The 24,483-nt window shown below is 45.6% G+C and overlaps 2 protein-coding genes across 2 annotated transcripts; both read right to left on the bottom strand.

Moving 5' to 3' along the window:
- Positions 1 to 3,611: 3,611 nt before the first annotated feature.
- On the bottom strand, positions 3,612 to 5,932 carry UBQLN3 (ubiquilin 3). The gene has a single exon (XM_053561252.1). The coding sequence runs from the start codon at positions 5,861 to 5,863 to the stop codon at positions 3,899 to 3,901; it is 1,965 nt and encodes a 654-aa protein (XP_053417227.1). The 5' UTR covers positions 5,864 to 5,932; the 3' UTR covers positions 3,612 to 3,898.
- Positions 5,933 to 11,048: 5,116 nt separating this feature from the next.
- Positions 11,049 to 12,890, bottom strand: UBQLNL (ubiquilin like). The gene has a single exon (XM_053559922.1). It carries the CDS (start codon positions 12,888 to 12,890, stop codon positions 11,049 to 11,051), a length of 1,842 nt encoding a protein of 613 aa, XP_053415897.1.
- Positions 12,891 to 24,483: the final 11,593 nt, after the last annotated feature.

Here is a 24,483-nt window from a genome sequence, read left to right as displayed (position 1 = left end):
CATCACTGTGGATTGTACCAGTTTCTTCTTTTTTTCTATTTGTTTATTTGTTTGACTTTCTAGCAAATCTCTTGGTCCAAAGGAAAAGTACAATTTCTCTGGGGAAGGCCAGGCACTAGGCCCAAATAACAGAAGCCTTGTGACTCTATCTTCTCTTCTCCACTTACACAACCCCCTTGCCCTGTCTTTCCTGGCTCAAATATTTGATCTTGGACCACAACTGCCAGAAAAAGAGAAACTTCTGAAGAAGACAGGCGCACGGCCTACAGACATGAAAAAATGCTCATCATCTTTAATCATCAGAGAAATGCAAATCAAAACTACCTTGAGATACCATCTAACTCCAGTAAGATTAGCCCATATCACAAAATCCTGAGACCAGAGATGTTGGCGTGGATGTGGAGAAAAGGGAATACTTCTACACTGCTGGTGGGAATACAAATTAATACAATCCTTTTGGAAAGATATTTGGAGAAAACTTAAAGATCTAAAAATAGATCTGCCATTCAATCCTATAATCCCTCTACTAGGTATATACCCAAAAAACCAAAACTCACATTATAACAAAGATATTTGTACCAGAATGTTTATTGCAGCCCAATTCATAATTGGTAAATTAGAAAAAGCCCAAGCTCCCATCAATCCACGAATGGATTAATAAACTGTGGTATATCCACACCATGAATATTATGCAGCCTTAAAGAAAGACAGAGACTTTACCTCTTTCATGTTTACATGGATGGAGCTGGAACATATTCTTCTTAGTAAAGTATCTCAAGAATGGAAGAAAAAGTATCCAATGTACTCAGCCCTGCTATGAAACTGATTTATGGCTTTCGTATGAAAGCTGTAACCCAGTTATAACCTAAGAATATGGGGAAGGGGAGAGGGAGGGAAGGCAGTGGGGATGATGGACGAAAGGAGGGTGATTGGTGGGATTACACCTGTGGTGCATCTTACAACGGTACATGTGAAACTTAGTAAATGTAGAATATAATTGTCTTAACACAATAACTAAGAAAATGCCAGGAAGGCTATGTCAACCAGTGTGATGAAAATGTGTCAAACTGTGTATAAAACCGGTGTATGGTACCCCATGATCACATTAATGTACACAGCTATGATTAATATTAATAAAAAAATAAATAAATAAAAATAAAAAGTTAGAGCCAGGAAAACAAATGGGAATTTCCAAGAGGATTTTCCTTTCAGTAACATCAGTATGCAGGGACCTCCTCTTCCCAGAATTTCACAAATTTTATATTCCCAAATAAAAGCTCTGGTCCTAGGATGGGGTGGAGTGGGGCGAAAATATAAGGGGCCTTGAAGCCTTGCACTCTGCCTAGAGACGGAAACCTAAATCACTGGAATAAAGTTGTTCCCAAAAGCTGAAACATGCTCAGCTTTTCTAGTCGTCTCAAACCACTTTTTCACTCAGTCACTCACTTACTCTCCATGAACACTCATTCAATTGTCAAGATTTTCTCTGGGCCAAGCCCTACCATACTGCTAGGTGGACTACAGTGTCCCTACTTGCCCCAGGCACTTCCCTCTCCTGGATTCACCACCACGGAACTGGGCACAAGGCTGATGTGATTAAATTCCGATGAAGCTAGGGCAAGGATTTCAAGCATCCAGGCAACCCTGCAGAGCTCTGGAAAGGTAATAGCCAGAGAACAATCCACTAAATAAACATTCTCTTCAAACACCAGGACTTTTAGACCTATCCCACTTCCATTCCAACTTAGTGAGCTGTGCTTAATTAACTAACATGAGCCTCCAGGCGTGGCCCAAGAGGAAGGCAGGAAAAAGCAGCGACATTTTATTCCATGAGATTTTTTTTCTCAGATCTACCTGATCTTCCAAGGTTGGAAATTAGGAATTATGTTGTATGTTGTCTCCAGTCAAAAACAGCCCCAGAGCACTCGCCTTGTAAGTTGCAGGAAACAGAGTCAAAACTTTCCTCTTCCTATCCCCTAGCGATACTTGAATCTGAACATGAACTCCCCACTGATGGAGAGTGGGGCGAAAATACAAGAGTCCTTGAAAGCCTTGCACTCTGCCTAGAGATTGAAATCTAAATCACTGGAATAAAGTTGTTCCCAAAAGCTGGTTTCATCTCTTTTAAGCCACATGCTGACATAACAAATACAAACAGGCCGATCAAAGTATCCTGGTCCCCAAATGGAGGTTCTGTTCCCCACACTTCCTGATGCCTCTCCCCTAAAGTAAGTCTCTGACATCTAAACACAGCCACTTTTACCATACTGGTATCTCCATCAAGACCCCTTTTGGTTCCTTGACAGGAATAGGGCATGAACAGCTCTTATATTTACACTCCCATTCTGTCATGAAACTGATTTAACAGACTGTTTTGTACCTATTCTTGTAATGTGTACATAGGGGATGCCTATCCCCTATGTGAAGGTGTATGTAAGTGGAAACGCCCTGTTTGTCCATTACTCCATGGTGTGTTCACCAATGTGATCCCAGGGGTGCATTTATGTGCATATGGGGAAGAAAGCATGGTTCACTGGATAGATTTATAAATTGTGACGCTTCACTCTAGACGTGCATGGGTAATGGAAAGCATCCCTGAAAGCCAACAAGAATTTAGTCTGAGATGCTGAGGGCCCCTCCCATTACCACACACCTGCCTTGATCCCTTTATACATTGTGGCTCTTTTGCAGAAATACTCTGCCCTCCCCTTTCAAAGCTTTATCTGCTTCATTCTCCTCACTTTCCAGGTTTTACATTGCAGCGCTCACAGAAACCTTTCCTGTCTCCCCAGACTAGATTAAGCCCTTGTTCATGTTATTTCAGAGCTACCCATCTTTTTCTCTATAGCACTTACATAGTTTGTAACTAACTATATGAGGGCTATCCAAAAAGTATCCACCCATCTCTATCTCTATTTTTCGTACTACATGACTGGATACTTTCTGGAAAGCCCTTGTATATAATGAATATTTTTCATATACTCACAATTTGAACAGTTTCTCCTACTAGTTCATAAACTCATGAAGGAAGGATCATAACTCTTTTACTCCCTTTAAATTCTCAATAGCAAACAGAATTCTGAGCCCAGGGTAGACACACCATTTTTGAGCTGTAAGAGTTGCAAGAAATCAACCCTCTGAATCTGGCTACAAAGACTTTATAAAGTTGGTAAGATTCAGGAATATTAGAACTCAGCCTGAATCCTTGCTGCTCTACTTCTATCCAATCAGAGATTGGGATCAAATCCCAAGAGTGACAGCCACCTGTGGGATAGTCTTCAGGGGCAATAAAAATAAGAAACCGTGCCCACTCTTCTGTCATGCTGATGGGAGGGAGTCTTGAAGAGCACAGTATATGGTGGTAGCTACTACAGAGTACACAGTCTGGAAGAACCCTGGAAGGACACCAAGATAGTTGCAGGCCTCAACCTTCAAAATGTTGCAACAACATTTCCTTCTCTGTTCTCCATACCTGAAGTCCTCTAATGTCAAACCTTTAGTTTCCCCTCCAAGCCCTTCCATTCATATAGAGATAACCTTTATCACCACCTCTCCTTCCTTACCCTCCCCCTTTTTCGTAGCCCACAAAAATCAGACTCAGGCAACAGCTGACACTGGAGGGCGGATGTAATTGCATCTCAAGACACGGCATAAGCAGAGCTCAGACGGGGGCCCCACAGTGGTACAGTGGTGGGGTGGTTGAGTCACACACAGAACCCCCACCCTGTTTCTGGCACTTTGTCTTCCTCATTGACTCTGGAACAACATTGTCTCTGCAGTAAAGGGCATCATAGTAAATTTGGTTTATAGTGCAGCTGTATTCAAGAATGGGAACACCAGGGTAATAGGATATGGGGTAAAGGCAGAGAAAAACATATAGCCTGAATGACTAGGGCTCCTATGATTTCCTCAGCTTCTCCACAGCAGCATCCACGTCACCCCCCGTGGCAATGAGGGCCTGAAGATTGGCTTCACGATTCAGAAAGCCCATGGCCCGCAGCTGCTCCAGCTGCACCCGGAAGTGAGCCTCAGGCTGCAGCTGCTGGGGATTAGCACTAACTAAAGCTTGCAACATCTGGAAGAGAGGAGTAGAATGGAAGCCCATCTCTGCAGTGCTCTGTGCTGGGGACACCTCACGAGCTGGGGGAGGGGGTGGGTCTTCAGACGTAAAGACACCTTCTCTAGACTCTGTACCACCTGCCGCACTCCCCATCCCTGCTAGGCAAGGCATGAACCAGAGTAGGAGGCGAGGTGCTTCAGTAGCCAGGATCTGCAGACCCTGTTCAATCTGCAGCAGGGCTTGCATGGCACGGGGGTTTGCCATGGCTGCCTGAAGATGCATCAACAACGGCAGCTGTCGGTGCATCTCATCCTGCAATGGTGGGACCTGACTCACGCCAGTTGGCCTTAGAGGTCTTGGATAAGCTGGTGGTGGCAGCCAGGGAGGCTCAGAGATTTCAGGAGTGGCTGCCAAGAAGGAAGGTGGTGAAGGAACAAATGGAACTCTATTGGCAGAATCCCCCAGCCCTGAGACAAGATCAGGCAAGTTTGTGCTGTGTCCCGTAGAGCTTTTGCCTGCACCATCTAGGCCTCCACCTTGTCCAGTACTGTTCTCTGTGGGATATCTCATGAAACCTGGGCAGGTGGCCTTTTCCTTGATTGCCACTGACTCCTTGGGGAGAGGCTGGCCTGACTCAGGTTCCTGAGATGAGGGTGAAGTTGGGGGAACTCTGTTTCTTAGTGGTGGTCGTTCCTGGCTTGGGCCGAGGGTGGATGTGGTCCCCTGCAGGAAGGTTCCCAGGGATTGGGGGGTCTCATGTAATTGCTGGAGGTAGTCATACAGCCCCATATTACCCAGAAAGCTTGGAACCCTATTCCTAATTTCAGAATCCTGGTCCCCAAGACGCCTTCCTTGCCTGCCATCTGACCCTCCATAGGTAGAAGTCCAAGGATTGGGGAGAGGGTCACAATTCTCTGTCCTTGAAGGTTGGCTGCTACCGGTGGTGCCATTAGGAGTAGTGGCAGTGGCAAAGGGGTTGCCACCAAACTGCTCCTGTACTGCATTAAGCATTGGGTCCATGATATCTGTGTACATGGTGCGAAGCACATTGTAGCCACCAGGGATGCTCTCCAGGTTACTGAGCGCCCGGTCCTGGCTACGCATCATCTCTTGCATCATGGCAGGATTACGTAGAAACTCCAGTGTCTGCCGCATGATTTCAGGGTTGTTGAGAATATGTCCAATTTCAGGGTTATGCTGGATCAGCTGCTGCATGTGGGGGTTATCAAGAACCAGCTGGCGCACCAGGCCTGTGTTGGACAGCAGACCCTGGATGAAGGGATCATCAATGAGCTGAGCCACAAACTCAGGTACAGATACGTGCTGCCACATCAGTGAGCTTGGCTGGTCAGGGAAGCTGCCGGGGGTTAGGCCCAGCCCATTGAGTCCTGTGAGGACACCTAAGCTGAAGGCGGGAGTCCCCTCTCCTGGGAAAATGGATCTGGACTGAGGGAGCGATCCAGGACTTGGGCCTGGGGCAGGGACAGAAGCAGCTGGGCACTCAGTGCCCATGGCCCGGCGCTGCATCTTGATGACCAGGTGGAGAGTGAGGCCGTCTCGAACTCCACACTGCACCAGTGAGTCAGGGTCCTTGAGGATTTTGCCAGCGAAGATTAGAACCAGCTGATCAGGGTGGGCCTTAAAGCGCTGGGATATCTCTTTCTTCAGTTGCTGGATGGTGCAGGTATCCGTAACTGAGAAATCCTCCTTGTCCTTGGGCGTCTTCACTGTCACCTTGATGAGGTGGGGATCCTGGACTGGTGCTGGAGTGCCCTGAGGCAGAGCCTCTCCGCTTTTGGCCATGGTGGCAGCAGAAGGCCCAGGTCTGTGGGGACACAGCTGGGAGGATGAGAATGGAATCTTAAGTTCATCCTTTTGGGCAATGGCAAAGATGGGTAAGGTGAACATGAGGAGGGTCTCAGGACTCAGGGGGGGACTACATGGACCACATGGAAGGGGTCTTGAGATTCATGGAGCGGGATGCCTCTGGGGGATTATGTGAGTGATAGATGTTAGAGTCAAGGGAGGGAGATCTGGGGCCCTGAGAAAGAGGTCTGGTAGTTAATGAGTATAGAAACAAAGGTGGAGCCCAGCCTGGGGGCTACATACCACTCAGCTGTGGCCCCGTCCTTCCTCTTATGCAGGGCTCCAAACCGCCCTCATCTTGCTGCACAGCCACCCTTGAGGCCTTCTGGACCGGAACCCACTCTCTCAGGGCGCTTCTGTGACCTCAGTGCTGACATCACAGCCTTACACAATGGATTCTGGAGACTTCCTCAAGGTGCTCTGGATTCTGGGAACTCTCGCTCCCCTGCCCTTTACAGCTTCTATTCCTTTATCACAATTACCTTCTTCCCAGTGAGGGTCCTGGGCTCAGGCCCAGAGCCCTGCTGCCACACAACCTCATGTGTGGTATGCAGAGACCCACACAGGGACAGGATCATTGTAGAAAGTGCCTCAGTCCTTTGTGTCCCCATTTAGACCCAGCTTCAGCTATTTCCCAGTCCTCAGTCTTCTTTCCTGGCATCCTCTATTCCTGTTTTCTGTCTGATTCAATATTAACCTTGAATTCTTCATGTATTTTCAAAGTGTTAATTTGCTGATAGATGGGATTTGGGATACAAAGGAGAGGTAAATGAAAACTTTTTTGTTTTTAATTATTATCATCTCCCAGAGAAACTCAATTATATACTGAGATAAAGAAGGCCAGGAAATGAACAAGTTGTTAAGCAGAAAATTAGCAGGTTGTTAAAGAGGTTCACATATATTTGAGATGTCTATTTTATATCAAAATGGTTATGTGGGGGGGGGGGGTGTGATTGAATATTGTAAGTCCGGGGCTCATCAGCATTTAAAGAATGCTTAAAATCATTGACTGGTTTAGATTAACTAGTCATTGGGTATAGGAATAAAGAAGAGATAAAAAAAAAAAATGAGTCTTGTGTCTCTATAACATTTACAAGTCTGGAATATCAGAAGGATTCGGCAGAGGAAACAAGAAATAAAACAGTAAGGTAGAGACAGGGCACCACAAAAGAGTTTCAAAAAGAAGAGAGTAGGGCAGCGCCTGTGGCTCAGTCGGTAAGACGCTGGCCCCACATACCAAGGGTGGCGGGTTCAAACCCGGCCCCGGCTGAACTACAACCAAAAAATAGCCGGGTGTTGTGGCGGGCGCCTGTAGTCCCAGCTACTTGGGAGGCTGAGGCAAGAGAATCGCTTAAGCCCAGGAGTTGGAGGTTGCTGTGAGCTGTGTGACGCCACGGCACTCTACCCCAGGGTGGTACAGAGAGACTCTGTCTCTACAAAAAAAAAAAAAAAAAGAAGAGAGTAACTAACAGTGTTAAGTGACACAGAACGAGGACTGAGAATTTGCCACTGGATTTGACAAAAGAACAAACTGGAACCATCATGAGACCAGCACTGGTAGAGTGTTAGAAGCAGAAAACCTGACTGGACTGTGTTTAAGAGCAAATGGTTTAGAAAGAGAACCCAGTAGGAGAGAAAGGGGATGAGGGCTATGTGGGAATGTGAGGTTCAAGGCTTTTTAGGGTTAATTTTTCCTTAAGATGAGGATAGTCCATGATGTTTTTATTCTTAGACAGGGATAGTCTAATGAATAGGAAAAAAATGAATACATGAAAAGGGAGAACAATTTTAAGAGTAAGTTCTTAACTAGATAGTTTAGAGACATTGGGAGTGAATGCCCATGTGGAGAGCTTGGTTTAGAAATGTGGACAGTTTATTCATTACAACAATGTGGAGGGCAGAGTGTAGAGGTAAGGCCCTTTTGATCACTGCTGTCTTCCTTTCAAAACAGAACTTCGGTTGAGATTCAAAATACAAAAAGAAAGATTTAAGAAGAGCAGCAAGAAAGGTATGAAATGAGGATAAGGTAGTGAATTGACTTGGACAGTAGATTTCCAGGTGCAGTTCCCCAGCATCTCCTAGAAACTTGTTAGAAATGATAAATGTGGGCCCCCATCTAGACCTAGTGAGTCAGAAACCCTTAGATTATAGCTCAGAAATCTGCATTTTGGCACATTCTCCTTGTGATTCTGATGCAGATTCTGGTGAGAACCTCAGTCTGAAGAAATGCAGTTAGGGTTACTAAGAGGACAATTAAGACTTTTGTAATAAATTTAAACAAAACTAGTCAGCACAGTTGTATGCTTTTCTCTGCCTACAGTGAAATTAGGCAAGGAGTTGGGTGTAACCACAATGAGTTTAGTAGGTGATTTTATGTCAGAATTACTTATGGATCATGCAATAGTCTTGAACATAGAGAACTAGGGTTAAAAAGGTGTAAGAATGACACCTATCCACTTGTAAGTTCATGGAATATGAAAAAGTAGCCACTGCTGCAAGAAAAACAGTGTCTTCAGCAGACACCCAGATTTCCCTTATAGAAAAAAGGCAAGGGAACCTTTAGAAAGAAGTCTGTAGATGTACGAGTTTTGCTATTGCTAAATTCTGACTTATAAATGGTAGGGTGGAAAGGTTAGGGGAATTGGTGTTGAGTGGAAAAATGAGTCAAATGAATTTTCAGAAAAGTACTGGGATAAAAATCAGAAAGATGACCTACAGATCTTGGGCTTTTAGGTAAACTGTAGCAAAAAAGGGTATAAAAGTGTAATCAGATTAAACGTGAAAAATCCGTATTAGTCATAATTGCTTGAGACTTATCTTTTTGGTAGGTTGTAGCAGCGAAGTGGGTGTGTTTAGCAGTGAGGTTGCTAGAAGTGCTTGAAGCTTTGTGGGCTTGTCCTTCACTCCTATGATGGTTACGTTAAGGCTGGGGAGAGGTGGTCTGCGGAGTACACAAATCTCTGTAGATCCTCTTTAGAGTTCAGAATCTGACAACTTCTCTCCTCCTCTAGGGCTCCCACCCAGTCCCAGACACTACAATCTCTCACTTGCTCTATTGCAAAAGCCACCTACCTGATTTTCCTATTCCCCATTCTATTGCATTCACAAAAAGAATCCCAAGTCCTCACCAGACCTATAAACTCTTCAAGATCTCTCCTGTTTCCTCCCCCACTGACCTGGCTCTCTTTGTCTACTGCAGCTGCATTAGCTCCTTGCCGTTCTTCAAACACAAGAATATCCTTATCTTGGGGCTTGAACTCTGATACAGCCTTATCTGCCTAGATCATCCTTCTGCCAGGTAACTGCATGTTCATTTCTCCAAATTCCTTCCGATCTCTGCTCAAACGTCACCTTTTCAGAGAGACTCTTCCTGATCACCTTTTTTTTTTTTTTATTGTTGGAGAATCATTTATGATACAATGAGTCAGGTTATAGGCTTCTGTTAGCTGGGTGAAGTCCCTCTATTAATAGTGTCCCGCCTCGAAGAGGTGTGTCACACACAACCCCCCACCTCCTCCCTCCTTCTCTCTCCCCTCCTCTCTTCCCTCCCCCACCATGTACTAACATCAATTGTCCTTGTATCAGAATTGAGTACATTAGATTCTTGCTTTTCCATTCATATGATGCTTTACTATTTTTCTTATTCTTATACTATCATTATTCTTATTCTTTTTTTTTTTTTTGTAGAGACAGAGTCTTACTTTATGGCCCTCGGTAGAGTGCCGTGGCCTCACACAGCTCACAGCAACCTCCAACTCCTGGGCTTAAGCGATTCTCTTGCCTCAGCCTCCCGAGTAGCTGGGACTACAGGCGCCCGCCACAACGCCCAGCTATTTTTCAGTTGCAGTTTGGCCGGGGCTGGGTTCGAACCTGCCACCCTCAGTATATGGGGCCGGCGCCTTACCGACTGAGCCACAGTTGCCGCCCCATTATTCTTATTCTTATTCTTAGCACATACAGTAACTAATACCTAACATATTTACAAGTTAATTTGAATATCATCTTGTATCTCTATTCAAGAAAGAAAGTAAACTTTGTAAATAAAGGATCTTTTTTTTTCACTGTTATGTCTTCAATATTGATTTATTAGACTATGGCTAGAATTTACTAAATTATTTAGTAATTGAATGACTGAACTACAATTGATTGCATATCCTGCCAGGCTAAAATACTCTAGGTGAGGCAGGAAAAGGAGAAAATGAGGCCTTGGCATCTGTGGAAAACAAAAGCTACTCACATGAGATATGCTGAATGATGTGATACTCTTGCAAAGTGCTGTGTCCATGGAGGGCTGAGTTTGTGGTGACAGGAATATGCAGTGAGATTAGCCACGGCTGTGTCTCTGTGTGCTGACAAGACAGTAGTGACAGCCCATCTAAATCCTATAATTGTGGCAATGGCAATAAGTATGAAGTTCTAATGGTAATGAGGTACTCATCAGCACCTGGGGGAATATGCGGATTCTTCCTGCTCTGGCCCACCAGGTTATTCCTTTTCCACTTTCAAACTGAAAAATTGAGGTTTAAGAAATCAAGGCAATGTTTATGACTAAATATCTGGGTCTACATATGTAATAAGTTTCCCTTTCTGTATGGGTATGCTATTATTGTCTTTCACTACCTGTGGGTCTGTTAATGTGCCTCTAGGTGTTTTGTGTATGTGTATCCACATGGCTGTGTGTACCTGTGCATTGATTCAATGAGCCTACCTGTGGGAATTTTTTCTTTTGTGAGCTTGTGTACCTTTGCACACCTATCTGAGGCAGAGTATGCATGTTCTTGGTTACCTGAGCATGGAACATGAAAGTGATTATTTTTCTCTGTATATTAATGAGCGTGAAGTATGTGTGATGTGTGTGTTCATATGTGTACAGTTGGTTAGAAAGAGATAACACACACAGTTAGCTGCTCTTTGCAAAAGAAACAAAGTAAAACCTCAGATGGAACAAGTGGGTGTAGCCATTTTATTGACAGATCTTCCAGCCATGGCCAATGATCCATTACTTAGTATAGAAAGCATCAGTTGGTAACTCTTATTCCAGGACTCCTCCTGGCTGGAGGCATCAGGAGAGGTGGAAAAGGCAGATGAGGTGGTCAAGTGGGTCAGCAGGTAGGCATGATGGTTAGAATCCCTGGGACCTCTTGAGCTTGCGGATAGCAGCACTGGTGTCCCCCTCAGTAGCAATAAGTGCCTGTAGATTGGCATGGTGGTTCTGGAATCCCATGGCCTGAAGAGATTCCATCTGCTTGCTGAAACGAATCTCAGGATCTTGTAGAGTGTGGGAAGTGTCCCCACCTACAGACTGTAGCCTCTGTAGGACTGCTCCAGATTTGTGGCAGCACTCAGGACCTTTGGATTCAGTTACTTCTGGAGAATTCCAGGGCCAGTGCACCGGGTCAGGGTAGCTGCAGCTGGGAGCAGGAAGCCAACCCAGGGCCCACAGGTAGGGTGCAACCCAGGACAGAAGAACAGGAGCTTCTGTGGCCAACAGCTGGAGACCCTGCTCTATCTGTAATATTGCTTGTGATGCTTTAGGGTTTGTTAGGGCTACAAGCAAGTCAGAAAGCTGTACCTGCTTCAGGGATGCGGGCAGCTCCTGCCACCACTGTTCACTCACCTGGGGCATATTCATGAACAACATCATCTGAGCTGCCAGGTAGGGGTTGTTCATAAGCAATTGCATCATGCCTCCTGTGATCTGGGAGCTGGTCTGCTCATCCAACAGCTGATCATCCTCTAATATTTGTTCAGAGCTACTTAAAGAGATAGTGGCACCCTTGTCTTCATCCTGGGGCTTCTGGGGAAGCTCTATGTTAGGTAAGGCTGGTATCCCCACTGGCTGATGAAGGGCAGAGATATTGTTCTGTTCCTTGGTGGAAATCATGGCAGTATTGCCCTTGAAAGCATGATCGACCCCATTGGAGGTGCCATTGGCTGGAGGGATTGAGGAGAAATCACGAGAACTAGCATAGATGACTCGGGTTGTAGGGAGCTGTGGGAGCTGGTCCCGCCGTTCCTGGGATGGTGATGGAGTTAAGAATGAGGCCTTGAATTCTTCCAGCATTTGCCCTACCAGGAGAGCTATAAAAGGGTTGCCCTCAAACGGATCTTGCATGCTGTTGAGCATTTGCTCATTGAAACCAGCAGAGCTCTGACCCAGGGTACTGTTCCTACCTGGCATTGTCTCTAAGCCCAGGTATGGCTGTGGATTCAGTGGATGCTCAAGGTTCTCTGGAGGCTGTTGGATCTGCATTATCTCTTGGATCTTCGCAAGGTTCCTGGCTAGCTCTAGGGTCTGCCATAGGATCTCAGAATTGTCAAGGAGGTGAGACACCTCTGGGTTCTGCCGCCTCAATTGTTGAATGTCTAGGTGTTCTGAGATGAACTGCCGCATCAACTCAGTGTTGGACAGAAACCGCTGGATGCTAGGATCCTCCAGAATCTGTGCTATGTGCTCTGGACTGCCCACTTCTCGGTTCTGGGTATGCACCTTGGGCATATGAGACCTCACAAAGTGAGCTGATTCCCCTGGGGCTTGATTGATGCTATCAGGTTGGTGTACCCCACTGCTGTTTCCTTTGATGTTTCTGTCCTGGTGGCAGGGCTCATTGGTTGGCAGGCTCCAGGATGAACGGGCTAGGGATCTGGGACCGTTCTTGGACTTGATAACCAGGTGAATGGTGTGGCCCTCTGTGACGCCCCTCTGGCTCAGTGTGTCCTGGTCTCTGAGAAGGCGGCCCATGAAGACCAGTACTAGTTGGTCCGTTTGGCATTGGAAGTGAGCCGATAGCTTCTCCTTGAACTGCCTCACTGAGGTGTCATCAGCTATCATAAAGTCTTTCTGGCTGCCTGGTGTCTTCACTGTCACTCGAGTGACAGTCAAAGAGGTAATCCTGTCTTCAGGCAGACCTGAAGGATGCCTACTCTGGGGCATCCTGGGTGTCCGAGAGACTGCGTGTGGCATGGATCTTAGTAGGTGGGCAGGCGGGAAGCAGGTAGAAGCAGGGGCAGAAGGGGTGAGGGCAGACAATGTTTCTGCTGGCCTTAATCTCAGATGTTATATTCTCAGGCCACAAGTTAGTTTCCCTGTTGCCCAAAAATGGATGAATGACCAGGCTAGGGCCCAGTATTTTGTGATGTTGTGCCCTCACCCTAGCTCTCCAGATGTGGCCCTGCTGAGGCCTAGTGTGGCTACTGATTCATACTTGGCCCCCACGGTGGACTAAGTGATGATGACTCCTCCCAGGGTTGCCCCTCCTCTTGCCCCACCCACCAAGGGCATGACCTCTTCAGAAAAGGGATATTGTGATGTCAACCCCAATCTCATAGTCTGCCTGGGCTAACCAAGGACGTATTTGGGAGAGTCTAAGTCTCTATATAAAATAAAATAAGGCAATTTTCCCTAAAATGGGAAAAAAGCTTTCAAGATGGAACTAGCAAAAAAAACAATTAAATAAAAACCAGAATTTTAAAATGTGGTTTAAATGTGTGGGATTTCTGTGTGGTACTTTGTATAGACCCCTTACAAGAATGTCAGGCTTGTATGAAAATTTGGTTATACTGAAGCCATACATAAAGCCATATTCTTGTAAGAATATGGTCTCTCCCATAGGAAGGAGCTCATTGTTAATGACCTGAGAAGGGCAGGTTTAGGAAAATGGAGCAAGAATAAAGATGTTATGTAAAAGAAAATGTCATGCTTTCTCTACAGTCTAGATTTTGGGATTCTAGAATTAAGTGTGCTCCACTGTGGTAGGGGAAAGATTTTCACTGCCCTGTGAAGCAGAACTCCTGCTTCAGGACTAGCCTGGGAGGCTCCCTATAGGAGTGTTTCAAACTGAAGGTGAGTGACCTGTTTCTTGCAACCTAACTTTTTATCATGTATCATGAGGATATTTACTCTATGTCATTACGGCAGACATTTTAGAATGATTTGTTGCAATGCTCTAACCCAATCCTAAGGTGTCCACCTTTGCATCAAAACATTAAGAGGGAGAGGCATATGGGAATCAAGAAGTGAAAGTGGAGGTGGTTAATAGTAAAATCCCTAAGGGTACTGGTACAGGCCTTTAATAAGCCAGATCCTCAAACCTGTGCAAATTTGGAGGATGGTGTTTGATTTTTATTTAGGAAGCTGTTGAATTTTCTATTAGTAGATATGTTAAAATGCATACTCATGTCCATGCTGATATTTGGGTATAGATGGAAATAGTGTTTGTATAAGAGTGAGAATGTATATGTCTTGTTGAATGTATATTTGTGAATGTATGTGTGAAAGTGTACGCATCTTCTGTTACTGGGAAGACTTCAGAGTCTGGATTGTATATATTCCATCCACTTGCCTACAGAAGGAGGAAAATACCATGCAGACAGACAAGCAGGGAGTTGGAGCCCATATGTTCTCAGTGCATTAATGGAAAGCAAAGAGGTGACAGTCGGCCAGGTGACTTCCTGCTATCACACAAATTCTGTATTGAGAATGTCTGTACTGCCAGTCCAATCTATGTCAGATCCTCCTCTTGCTCGCTTTCCAGTTGCTAATTTCCTAGAGCAGGCTAAGCACCTCTCTCAATTGCACTCAAAAGTGAGATGGATCAAGGACTGTGAAAAAATGGATCATCAAACCAAGACTCAGCCCTGAGGACCCTACAGGAAGATGAAGAGAGGGAACTTCCATACTTCACTCTAACGACCAGCTCCCCTGTATCTTCAGCACTAGAATCAGATGTTGTCACTAGAATCAGATGACAATCCTAGGTTACAGACCCCTAGAATCTTAGGTGCTGGATTGATAGTTTTTGGAAAGGAATATGAGATACCAAAACACCAGAAAGAGGGAGTATTTCTTTGCTAGCTAATAATTTATTTTTTCCCAATTAAATCTGTCTACACCATTATTAAAGGGATCTTTAATGTGCTGACTGAGGTACTAATTACATAAAGAACTAACTAGATATAATCAATGTCTCCCAATCATGATGGCCATTTTGAGAAGTGGCCCTCCTGGAGATTGGAGGAGGACGACACATTTCCACCAGCACTCTGGGCCTGGAGAGCTAGTTGTGTTTGACAGGTCTTGGTGGAGCATGAGCCCCAGAAGGCCTTCTGGCTGGTGGTCTGTGAAGTCTTGGCTGCAGTGTCAGGAAGGTGAGGTCATAATTCAGGAGGTAGCCATCATTGTAGACATATAGCTTATGGTCCACGGGGCAGTAATTGACGCTCTGCAGCGTTTCCAACATCTTGTCCAGCAGTATGCTGAGGTGGTGCTCCTGCCCCGTGGTGGTATCAAAAGCATAGAAGATCTCCTCTTGGCGAGTGCTCAGTGAGCGCAAGGCATAGAGCACCCCACAGGCCATAAAGGCCCCTGACAGGGCTGGCTTGTACTGGCTGGTGTGCCAGCTTTTCTCCACTTCCAGGGTGCTGGCATTGAGACGACTCACAACCAGGTTGCCCTTGCTCTCCTCAGTAGCATAGAGCACCCACAGCCCCTTCTCATCACCAGCAAAATCTAAGTCCTTCCAGGGCACACCAGCATAGGAAAAGCGATTATTGTAAGTGGCACCAGGCAATGTGCGCCGCAGCACGAGGGTGTTGGAGGAAAGGTCAACCTTGGCCATGTCACTTGTGCCATAGTAGTTAAAGTACATAAAATTCTTGTACACGGTGTTGCCACTGCCGTCCCCATAGCCCATCTTCCTCTCCTCATAGTTCTTCAGCAGCACTAGGTCATCATAGGACTTGTACAGCCGATAGTAATCAAAGTACCTAGGTCAAGCCCCCACATCACAATCATTAGGTAAGAGCAATAATACCCAAGCAATAATATCCAGTGCTATAAAAAAGGGCAGGTTGGTGTTCTAATTACAAGCAGGGGCTTTGGCATTAAGCAGATGATTTTTAATTCATCTTCTTTTACTATATACTATGACAAAATAATCATTTATAAAAGTAACAGTAATAAAAACACCACTTGTAAAGTGCCTACTAAACACTGTGTACACATTATCTCAATTATAACAAAAACATTGTAAGATAGATTTTTATCCTTACAGTTAGGAAGCTAGGTATCAGAATTCTTAAGATTTGCTCAAGGGCTCAGCACCTGTAGCTCAGTGGCTAAGGTGCCATACACATACATCAACCCAGCCCTGGCCTGCCAAACAACAATGATAACTACAACCAAAAAATAGCCAGGCATTGCGGTGGGCGCCTATAGTCCCAGCTACTAGGAAGGCTGAGGCAAGAGAACCGCTTAAGCCCAAGCGTTTGAGGTTGCTGTGAGCTGTGACACCACAGTACTCTACCCAGGGCTACTCTGTCTCAAAAAGAAAAAAAAAAAAAGAAAAAGAAATTTGCTCAAGGTTACTCAGCTTATAATTAAAATCTTCAAAAGCATAAGAAATAAATCTACTTGATTGTCAGAACTGACCAAGAGATGCAAAGAAAATAATGTGCAGAATATTTGTCTCAAAATGAGCAATCAACAAATAGTAGTTATTATTTTTTCTTCTTTATAGATAATCTTCTGTATCTAGGCCTCAGGGCCTTCCACCTGCCCTAGCACAGGGGAAAAGAGATTGCAGGTGTTCTATAGCAGGATATAGTTCTGGAGCTGGGTTCAGGGAGATTTATGATCATGTGGTAACTTTGTAAAGTCCTTTAAATTATCTCCGAGTTATGACCATTCTCATTGCATAACATTGGGCAGTAAGTCTTGACTTACCCATAAAGATTTTGAGAGGATTCCAAGAACAAAGGTATGTAAATGTATTTTATATAATATAAAGTGTTTATAGGAACTGGGGGGGTTTATTATCAATAATACTAATCTTTCTGAATTGGGATCTTCAATGACTGGCTCAACCTAAATCTATCCCTCCTTCATGTGATTCCCTACTCAACTTGGTCTCTACCACATTTCCACATACACTGACTTTAAATACTGGGCTCATTCATCTATTTGTTGATTCATTTAGCCATTCTTTCATCTAATAAATATTTATCAGTACTTACTGTGTTGGCTATACTTTTTAGTGTAATCTCATTTGATCTTGTCATACATTTAATTATCCTCATCTTGCATATGGCTAAGAAGGAGTCTGAGGCGTCAATTCATCTCTTCAATGTTGCTTTGCTTAAGTGGCAATACTGAGATTCAAACTCAGATTGGCCGACTCTCAGTCTTAAGCTTGGCCAGAGTCATGCTTTAAACTTCTATGCCAGAAATTGGGATTCTAAGGCTCAGGTGTAGAATAATTTGTCCTTGGCATAGGATCAGATTAGAAATAGAACTATCTTTGTGTGGATGATACTTACACCATGACAGAAGTGTCAAGAGGACTAAGCTAGGTTTGCTCAGAGTCACACCTAATGCGGAGAGAGGAAACTGTGCTAGGGCTATGGGGAAAAAAATCAGAGTAAGGATAGGAGACATTTATAATTAACCTAGTTGCAGAAGAGAAGTGTTCCAGGACTCACCTGCCATCTTCACGCAGAGGGGCCACCCAGTAAAGAGAAGAGGATGAATTAGGCACTGAGTCTCGGCCCCAGGCACCTTTCTTGTATGAAAAGCCTCTCCAATTGAGCTGCACCACAAGGGATGTACTGACCTTCTGGAGGCCTCCATGGACACAAGAACCTAGAGGGAAGAGTAGTCAAGATCTGAGGTAGGTGTAAAGCACACAACCTACAGAAAGCAGAATTTGAATGCATAATAACCATGTGTGCTTTTCAATGTATGTCTATATACCTAAGTGTCTATACAAGTACAAAAGCAGATTGATTTTGCATGAATACAGGTTAGAGTATGTCTGATCTGGGGATATTTGTATGTCTGTGCATATGAGTACACTCATGCATAAGCATAGACCAGTCTGCTTCCCTTAGTGATACACAAAACAAGGAAATGAAATATTTATTTTCCATCAAGATTTTTACTGTCCACCCCTTGGCACACCACAGCTAACCTGACACTTCCAACCTGGTCTCTGGAAAGACAAGCTCTTGAGATACTCAGCCTGTGAACTCACCAGGGGGCAAGGGTGGATTAGGGTGTCTGGAGGCTTGTTCTGGCTCACTGTCCCTCTCACACTTGCTTAGACGGCCTTTGAGGACATCCACCTCCTGTTGGAAAGCACCAAAACTGCGCTGCTCAGAGTCAGCCAGGAGCTTGAGCATGAGACTGGCATTAGTCACCTATGGAAATGAGATTCCAGGGAGGTGGGTCATCAAGTGTTGTTTGTTTTGACATTCATCTTCTATGTGATGGTGTCATGGAATGTTCTTAAGAACTGAACTCAGTCTCTCATATTTCTCAGCTCAGGGTCCCTCCACCCCACAGAAACAAGTAATTTTGGAAGGTATCTAACATACGAGGGTAGATAAGACACAAGGCTGTGAAGGGGGAGGGCTTTAATCCAGCTGAGTACCTGGCTCTGGAGTTGGTGAAGGAGGTCTTCAGCCCCACTGACTCCTTCCTTGGCCTTAAGCTGGGTCACCAGCTCCTGTGCACCCTGAAGCTCCAGGAGTAGCAGGTCAAAGGTCAGAGTCTCATAGGGAGAAGCCAGGGCACTGGGTTTTCGGAACTTCAGCATGTAGCTCTTTTCTAGAGCCTCATTGTCTTGATCCTCCAAGGTGCGTGCACAATCACTGACCTGGGCATGGGGCGTGCAGAGGCAGTTCCCCCCCATGTATCAACACCCAGTGCTTTTCTTTACATGCCCCAGGGCCATGTAGCCCATACAGCAATCTTGTGGCTGTCCCCTTATTTGCTGCCACTAACAGTCCTTGAGGTGGGCATTAGTATTTTCCCCATTTTATAACTGAGAACACTCATGTCCTTTTCACTGCAGAAAAATTCTTACCCTCCCGCCATAGAGCTTCTCTCTTTCCTCCCCTGCTTAGAGCCTCTCCTCAGGAGTGGCTTGGTCAGTGAAACCCAGCTTGCAGTCTGAACATCCCATTGACCTTCCCTAGGAGCTCCACAAGTGAAGATTACAATAAGCAACTGACCACGTCACACTGCTAATGCTTCTATATACATCTTACAGGATCAATGCCAAGCTTTCCAACTTGGCCCACAAGTCTCTCCACATAGTGCTTCTATTTTAACACATCAATTCAAACTCATTCCTGCTTCCTTTGCTCTAGGCATGCCACTTCCAAACCTCTGATTATTCAGTGCCTTTGTCAAAATTATCCTCTTCTTATCTTCTAGTGAATTCATACCCATTAATTCACCCCTGAATGTAGGAGGTACCCTCTATATAAGCCTGTGCACTTTGTTACTACTACTGGGGATCCTAAGAAGAGTACTGAATTTCCCCTTAATTCTATGAATTCTTCTCAAAGATGAGGGTCATGCTTCCATCAGTTTCTCCTCCACTGCCTAGACCCATGTCCATGCTGATCCAGTAAAGACTGTGCTTAAATAACCCCATGCCCCAGCCCATAGCCCAGCACTCACTCTGGATAGCTTCTGCTCAGACTTGCTGATGAACTCCTGGACTGTAGTCTGTAGCTGCTCCAGCTGTTTCAGAGGGATGGGGTTGTTGGGCAGGTGGATCACACAGTGGCACATGTCACCCTCATCCTCAAAGCCCGGCACCCTTCTCACCAACTGCAAAAGCATGTCACAGGCACACTAAGCATGATGAAGTATATAGTATATATATAACACTGCAAGCACTATGCCCCTGCCCAAGAGTGCCAGAGAAGACCTCTCTCTGCACAAGGGATTCTTTTGACTGTCCAAGCATCTCTCCATCAAATGTTTGATTTATGCTTCCCTTGATTTCCCAGAATTGAAGCTGCAGTCCCTTCCAGCACCTATTGGTAAAGCCACCCTTACCCTTACCCTACCTCTTGTGCTGGCTGGATATGGCTACTGTTCACATTGCTGGAAGCTGGCTTTTCCTCAAGGCTCTGTGGAAGAGAGCAAAGCTGGTGTGCAGAGAAGTGTCGGGGAACAGCCTTAGAGAGCTTCTATTCTCTATGGCATCCTGACTCTAGAGAGTTGCAGATTCCCACAACTTTACCTTGTCTTGAAGAGAGCAGAGACAGAGAGCTCCAAATCATCAAAGAAGGGGAATCAGCAGTAAGAGGCATCAGAGTCTGGGCTGGTGTTTAGCATTCACAAGAACACAGCAGGGGATGAACTGCAATCCACATTTCATAATTGAAAAACAAGAGGCTCTGAGAATTTAAAGGTATCTTTCTGAGTCACATGATTAATAACTGACCATGCTGCGAGCTTCCTCCACATCTCCTGTTGGTTCCAAATCCTGTGTTCTGACACCTAAGAGAGCTGCCAAGCATCAGGCTCTGTTGGGGTGTGTACAGCACAAGCCAGGAAGGGAGGTGGGAGGCAATTCTCTCGTTCAACTAAATGGAGAGGGAACAGTCCTAGCCTGAGAGCTGCAGACTTCAAGGTACTCTCCCCTTTCCTATCACATTACTTCCTACTCACTTAGAGACCAGACCCAATAATTCTACAGCCAGATTTCCTGAGCTCTAACTTTGGCTCTGTGACACTGTATGCCAGGTCTTCATATGGGAGAATTATGACACGTACTTCATTCTTTTGCTTTAAGAATTATAGTAAAATGAAAATGATAGATAGATATATAGATGATAGATAGATAGATAGATAGATAGATAGATAGATAGATAGATAAAATATTCATTAGATGCTTAGAAGAGTGCCTGGCCTGCCTATGATAGTCATTATACAGAGTGTCTATAAAGTTTGTGTAAGCTTTAAAATTTAAAACTATTTTAAACTGCACATGAACTTTATATAGACACCCTGTATTGGTTATAATTCTCTAAGGTCATGTCTCCACTCCCATTTTGAAGTGAAATGAGCCAGCACTAGATTGAAAATTCCTTCCCAAGGTTTTTTTAACCAGGTTTGAAGCACCAGCTGGGGTTTTCTTACAGAATCTTTGAGAATTAAGGTGTATGGCCCTGCTTTCTGATAAGTCTTACCTATAGCTATTCTGGCTCTGGTCCCCATAGCTTAACCTGGCTGTATTTTTGTCCTGCAACTCCAGCCCAATAGTTTAGCTTTGAGGAGGATAACAAAGCAAAGATTATGTAGCTTATTACAGCTTAGGCTGGCATCCCTTAGCTCCAGCATCCCTAACACAGGAAGAAGGTGGCAGACTTACAAAAAACAAGGCCTCGGGCGGCGCCTGTGGCTCAGTTGGTAAGGCGCCAGCCCCATATACCGAGGGTGGCAGGTTCAAACCTGGCCCCAGCTGAACTGCAACCAAAAAATAGCTGGGCGTTGTGGCGGGTGCCTGTAGTCCCAGCTACTTGGAGGCTGAGGCAGGAGAATCGCTTAGGCCCAGGAGTTGGAGGTTGCTGTGAGCTGTGTGATGCCATGGCACTCTACCGAGGGCCATAAAGTGAGACTCTGTCTCTACAAAGAAAAAAAAAAAAAAACAAGGCCTCATAACTGAGCAGCACAACATCCAGAGTTCCTTCCTCTATGCCTTTACCCTTGTCTCCTCACACTTACCCTATGTTTGCACAAGCCAAATTCATAGCAGATAGGGTGTCTCATCTCCCCCCATCCTCCACAGTCCTCACCATCCTCTGGGAGCCCTTGAACAGAATCTGGATAGTGCAGAAAGCCAGCACAAAGCATCTCCCCTACCTGCTGTGATCCCTCTACCCTCTGCCGATACCTGAGGCTGTCCTGGAGGCACCAGGGACAGCAGCAGCAGAGAGGTCAGAAGAGTTGGGATGGGCTGCATCTTGCATCAGCTGCAGGAGTAAAGTCCTGGGGGATCCCTTGGGCTTTTATCTCCAGTGTGAGAATTGTCTCAGCAGGGGGTACAGATTTCACCATCTGAAAGGGCTAGAGCATGAGGGGATGGGGAGGGTGTGGGAAGGTGGGGAAGAAAGTTTTGACAGAAATGGGCCTCCAAACATGGGGGGAGGGCAGTGAGTTTCTTCCTACAAACAGGGTCTTCCTTGTCCATCCCCAGTTTGAGATCAGCCCCGCCTTGCTGGGCCCTCCTGTCCAAACAGATTAAAGCAAACCTGAGACATCCTGTGAGGGCCTTGGTAAGGGCCCCTTTCAAGAGGGATTATGATCTTTCCCCCAACTTTGAGGGAAGGAAGACTCAAGAAGGAAATGCAACCTTACTTGTTCAATCTCAAGAACAGACTTCATTTACTTAACTGTGAACTTGGATGAGGGCCCAAGGGTACCTCTAGGGGGATTGCTTCAGCAACACTCATGGGACTGCTGTGTTCTACTCCTTTCCCATATCACTTTCTTAGGGCCTTTCAACTTTTCCATCTCTTTCCACTATAAAATGCTTTCCCGAGTTCCCCCAGTCTTAATGCCAGCAGCTTCCACTGCCTATTCTCCAAGAAAACACTTTCCCAATATTTTCCAACCTGCCATAGAAAGCTGCCAAACTTGAAGTCCTCTGGCCTCTCAACTGGGGAATTACTATGGAAAAGGAAAAGTTTGGTTCCTGAGGTCTGAACAAAGAGCCACAGCTCACTGTTCTTAGTGCTGGCCAACGTAAATTACTCTCTTCTCCTCTGCTAATGCTGTTGAGTACTTCTCAGGCAATGTAGAGCCCTCACATTCACCCAAATTCGTAGGAGGATGTCATATTTTCTATTAGAAGGGTATTGCCCCATTATTTCATTGAAGAATTTGGTCTCGGTAGCTTGTCTATGTGTATATTTCATCACTTCCCTACTTTCACAGCAGTCCCAACTTTAGATCTTGTGGACACTTAACAGAAAGATCCTCTGCTTACACATCCCATCCTTTGGAATCCTTTCTCCAGAATATACCTGGTAGAGAGAAGCATATGAACCCCCACTTTTCCTTCTGGGAAAGGATTTAATAGCATAATTGAATGTGTGACTCAGGATGTCATGCCTCGGGCTCTACTGGGCTTTCCTAGCTGAGAGATCATACCCTTATCTTGCTTTACAGATTCGCAGCCTTTGTCTCCATCCCAAGGACAGAGAAACATTCTTCATCAGCTCCTCTAGTCCATCCTTGCAGTAACCATGTGAACCAAAGGTCATTCTCCTTGGGGTTTAGCAGACAAGAATGAAATAGGGGGGATCTAATCTACATGAGGTAGGAAACCTGTCCAGGATCAGTGTCCAGGTGGGTGTCACTAGAATTATGACACTTGATGAAGAAAGAGACATAGGAAAGGAAAAGTGAAAGAAGAGACAGAGCATAAAGCACGCCATCTGGTCTACAGTCACTGCCCTATATTTTGCTATCTGCAGTCAATAGCACAACTTGGAAAAGCAGAAGTTTCAGCATCTGTTCAGAGTAAGAAGAAAGCTCCAGGGGGCAGCTTCATTATTGTCACTCCTTTCCCATCCAAAGCCAGCAGGTCTCCCAACCTCGAGGTATTAATCACCCATGTCAGAAACCACTTCCATTTCCAGAACTGTGTTCTACTTTATTCACATCTTAAGTTCCTTCTGTCTCTATCCCTTTCACAAACATGAAGTTCCTCCTTAGTGACAGGCACTGTGCAAAAGGGCCCGCTCAGAGGCATCTTTTGCTAATCGTGCTCTGCCTGGGTTGCATGACAGAGAAAGCTGAAATCCTAGTCCCCAGGCTCTTTCTGGGTATCCCTGTTTATCATATTCCGTACTTAGTCTCTTTTTATGTCTGTGCTTCATCCATGGAAATCAATACAGAGTTAGAAAGGCCAGGAATGGACTGGGTCTACATGATGAAAATGGGGTTGGCTTGAGCACAGGGCCACCTGGGGGGCAAACAGTAGAGACACCTTGATTAGAGTTCTATGCAGGTGAGTCTTGCAGCATCACCTGGTCATCTGAGGGTGCACCTGGAGAATACAGGAGCACATTCATTCCTATGGGGAGGCCCTCTCAGGGCCCACTTTCCTCACTGTCCCTGTCCAGAAGAGTTGAAGCAAGCCCCAGAGCCTCTGAGTGATCTGCTGGGTCCGTGCTCCGTACACCACAGGATTGAGGGCTGGGGGAACCACCACATAGAGGTTAGCCAGTAGGATGTGGATATGACTGGGCACTGTGTGGTGGCCAAAGCGGTGAGTGAGAAAGGAAAATAAGGCAGGTGTATAGAAGAGACCAATGACAGTGGCATGGGCTCCGCAGGTACCTAGGACCTTGCGGCGGGCTCCATGAGATGGCAGGCGGAAGACAGCATGGAGAATGAGGGCATAGGAGGCAATTATGAGCCCTAGGTCTAGAGCTGGGGAGAGCAGCGTAGTGGCCAATCCGTACCAGATGTTGGGGCGTGTGTCTCCGCATGCCAGCCGAGCCACACCCATATGTTCACAGTAGGTGTGAGGCAGGGCCCGCTGCCCACAGTAAGGCAGTCTTTGGAGCAGGATTACAGGGGGCACCATGACACAGGTGCCACGGGTCACAGCGGCTACAGCCACTGCTCCTATTACACGCTGGGTCAGCAATGCCCCATAGCGCAGAGGCTGGCAAATGGCCACATAGCGGTCCACAGCCATGGCCAGCAGCACTGAGGACTCAGCAATGAAGGCCACGTGAACAACAAA

This window comes from Nycticebus coucang, chromosome 14 (genome assembly GCF_027406575.1).
Source record: "Nycticebus coucang isolate mNycCou1 chromosome 14, mNycCou1.pri, whole genome shotgun sequence".
Lineage (NCBI taxonomy): Eukaryota > Metazoa > Chordata > Mammalia > Primates > Lorisidae > Nycticebus > Nycticebus coucang.
The sequence above is the reverse complement of the archived record's forward strand: the minus strand, read 5'-3'. Positions and strand labels throughout refer to the sequence as shown.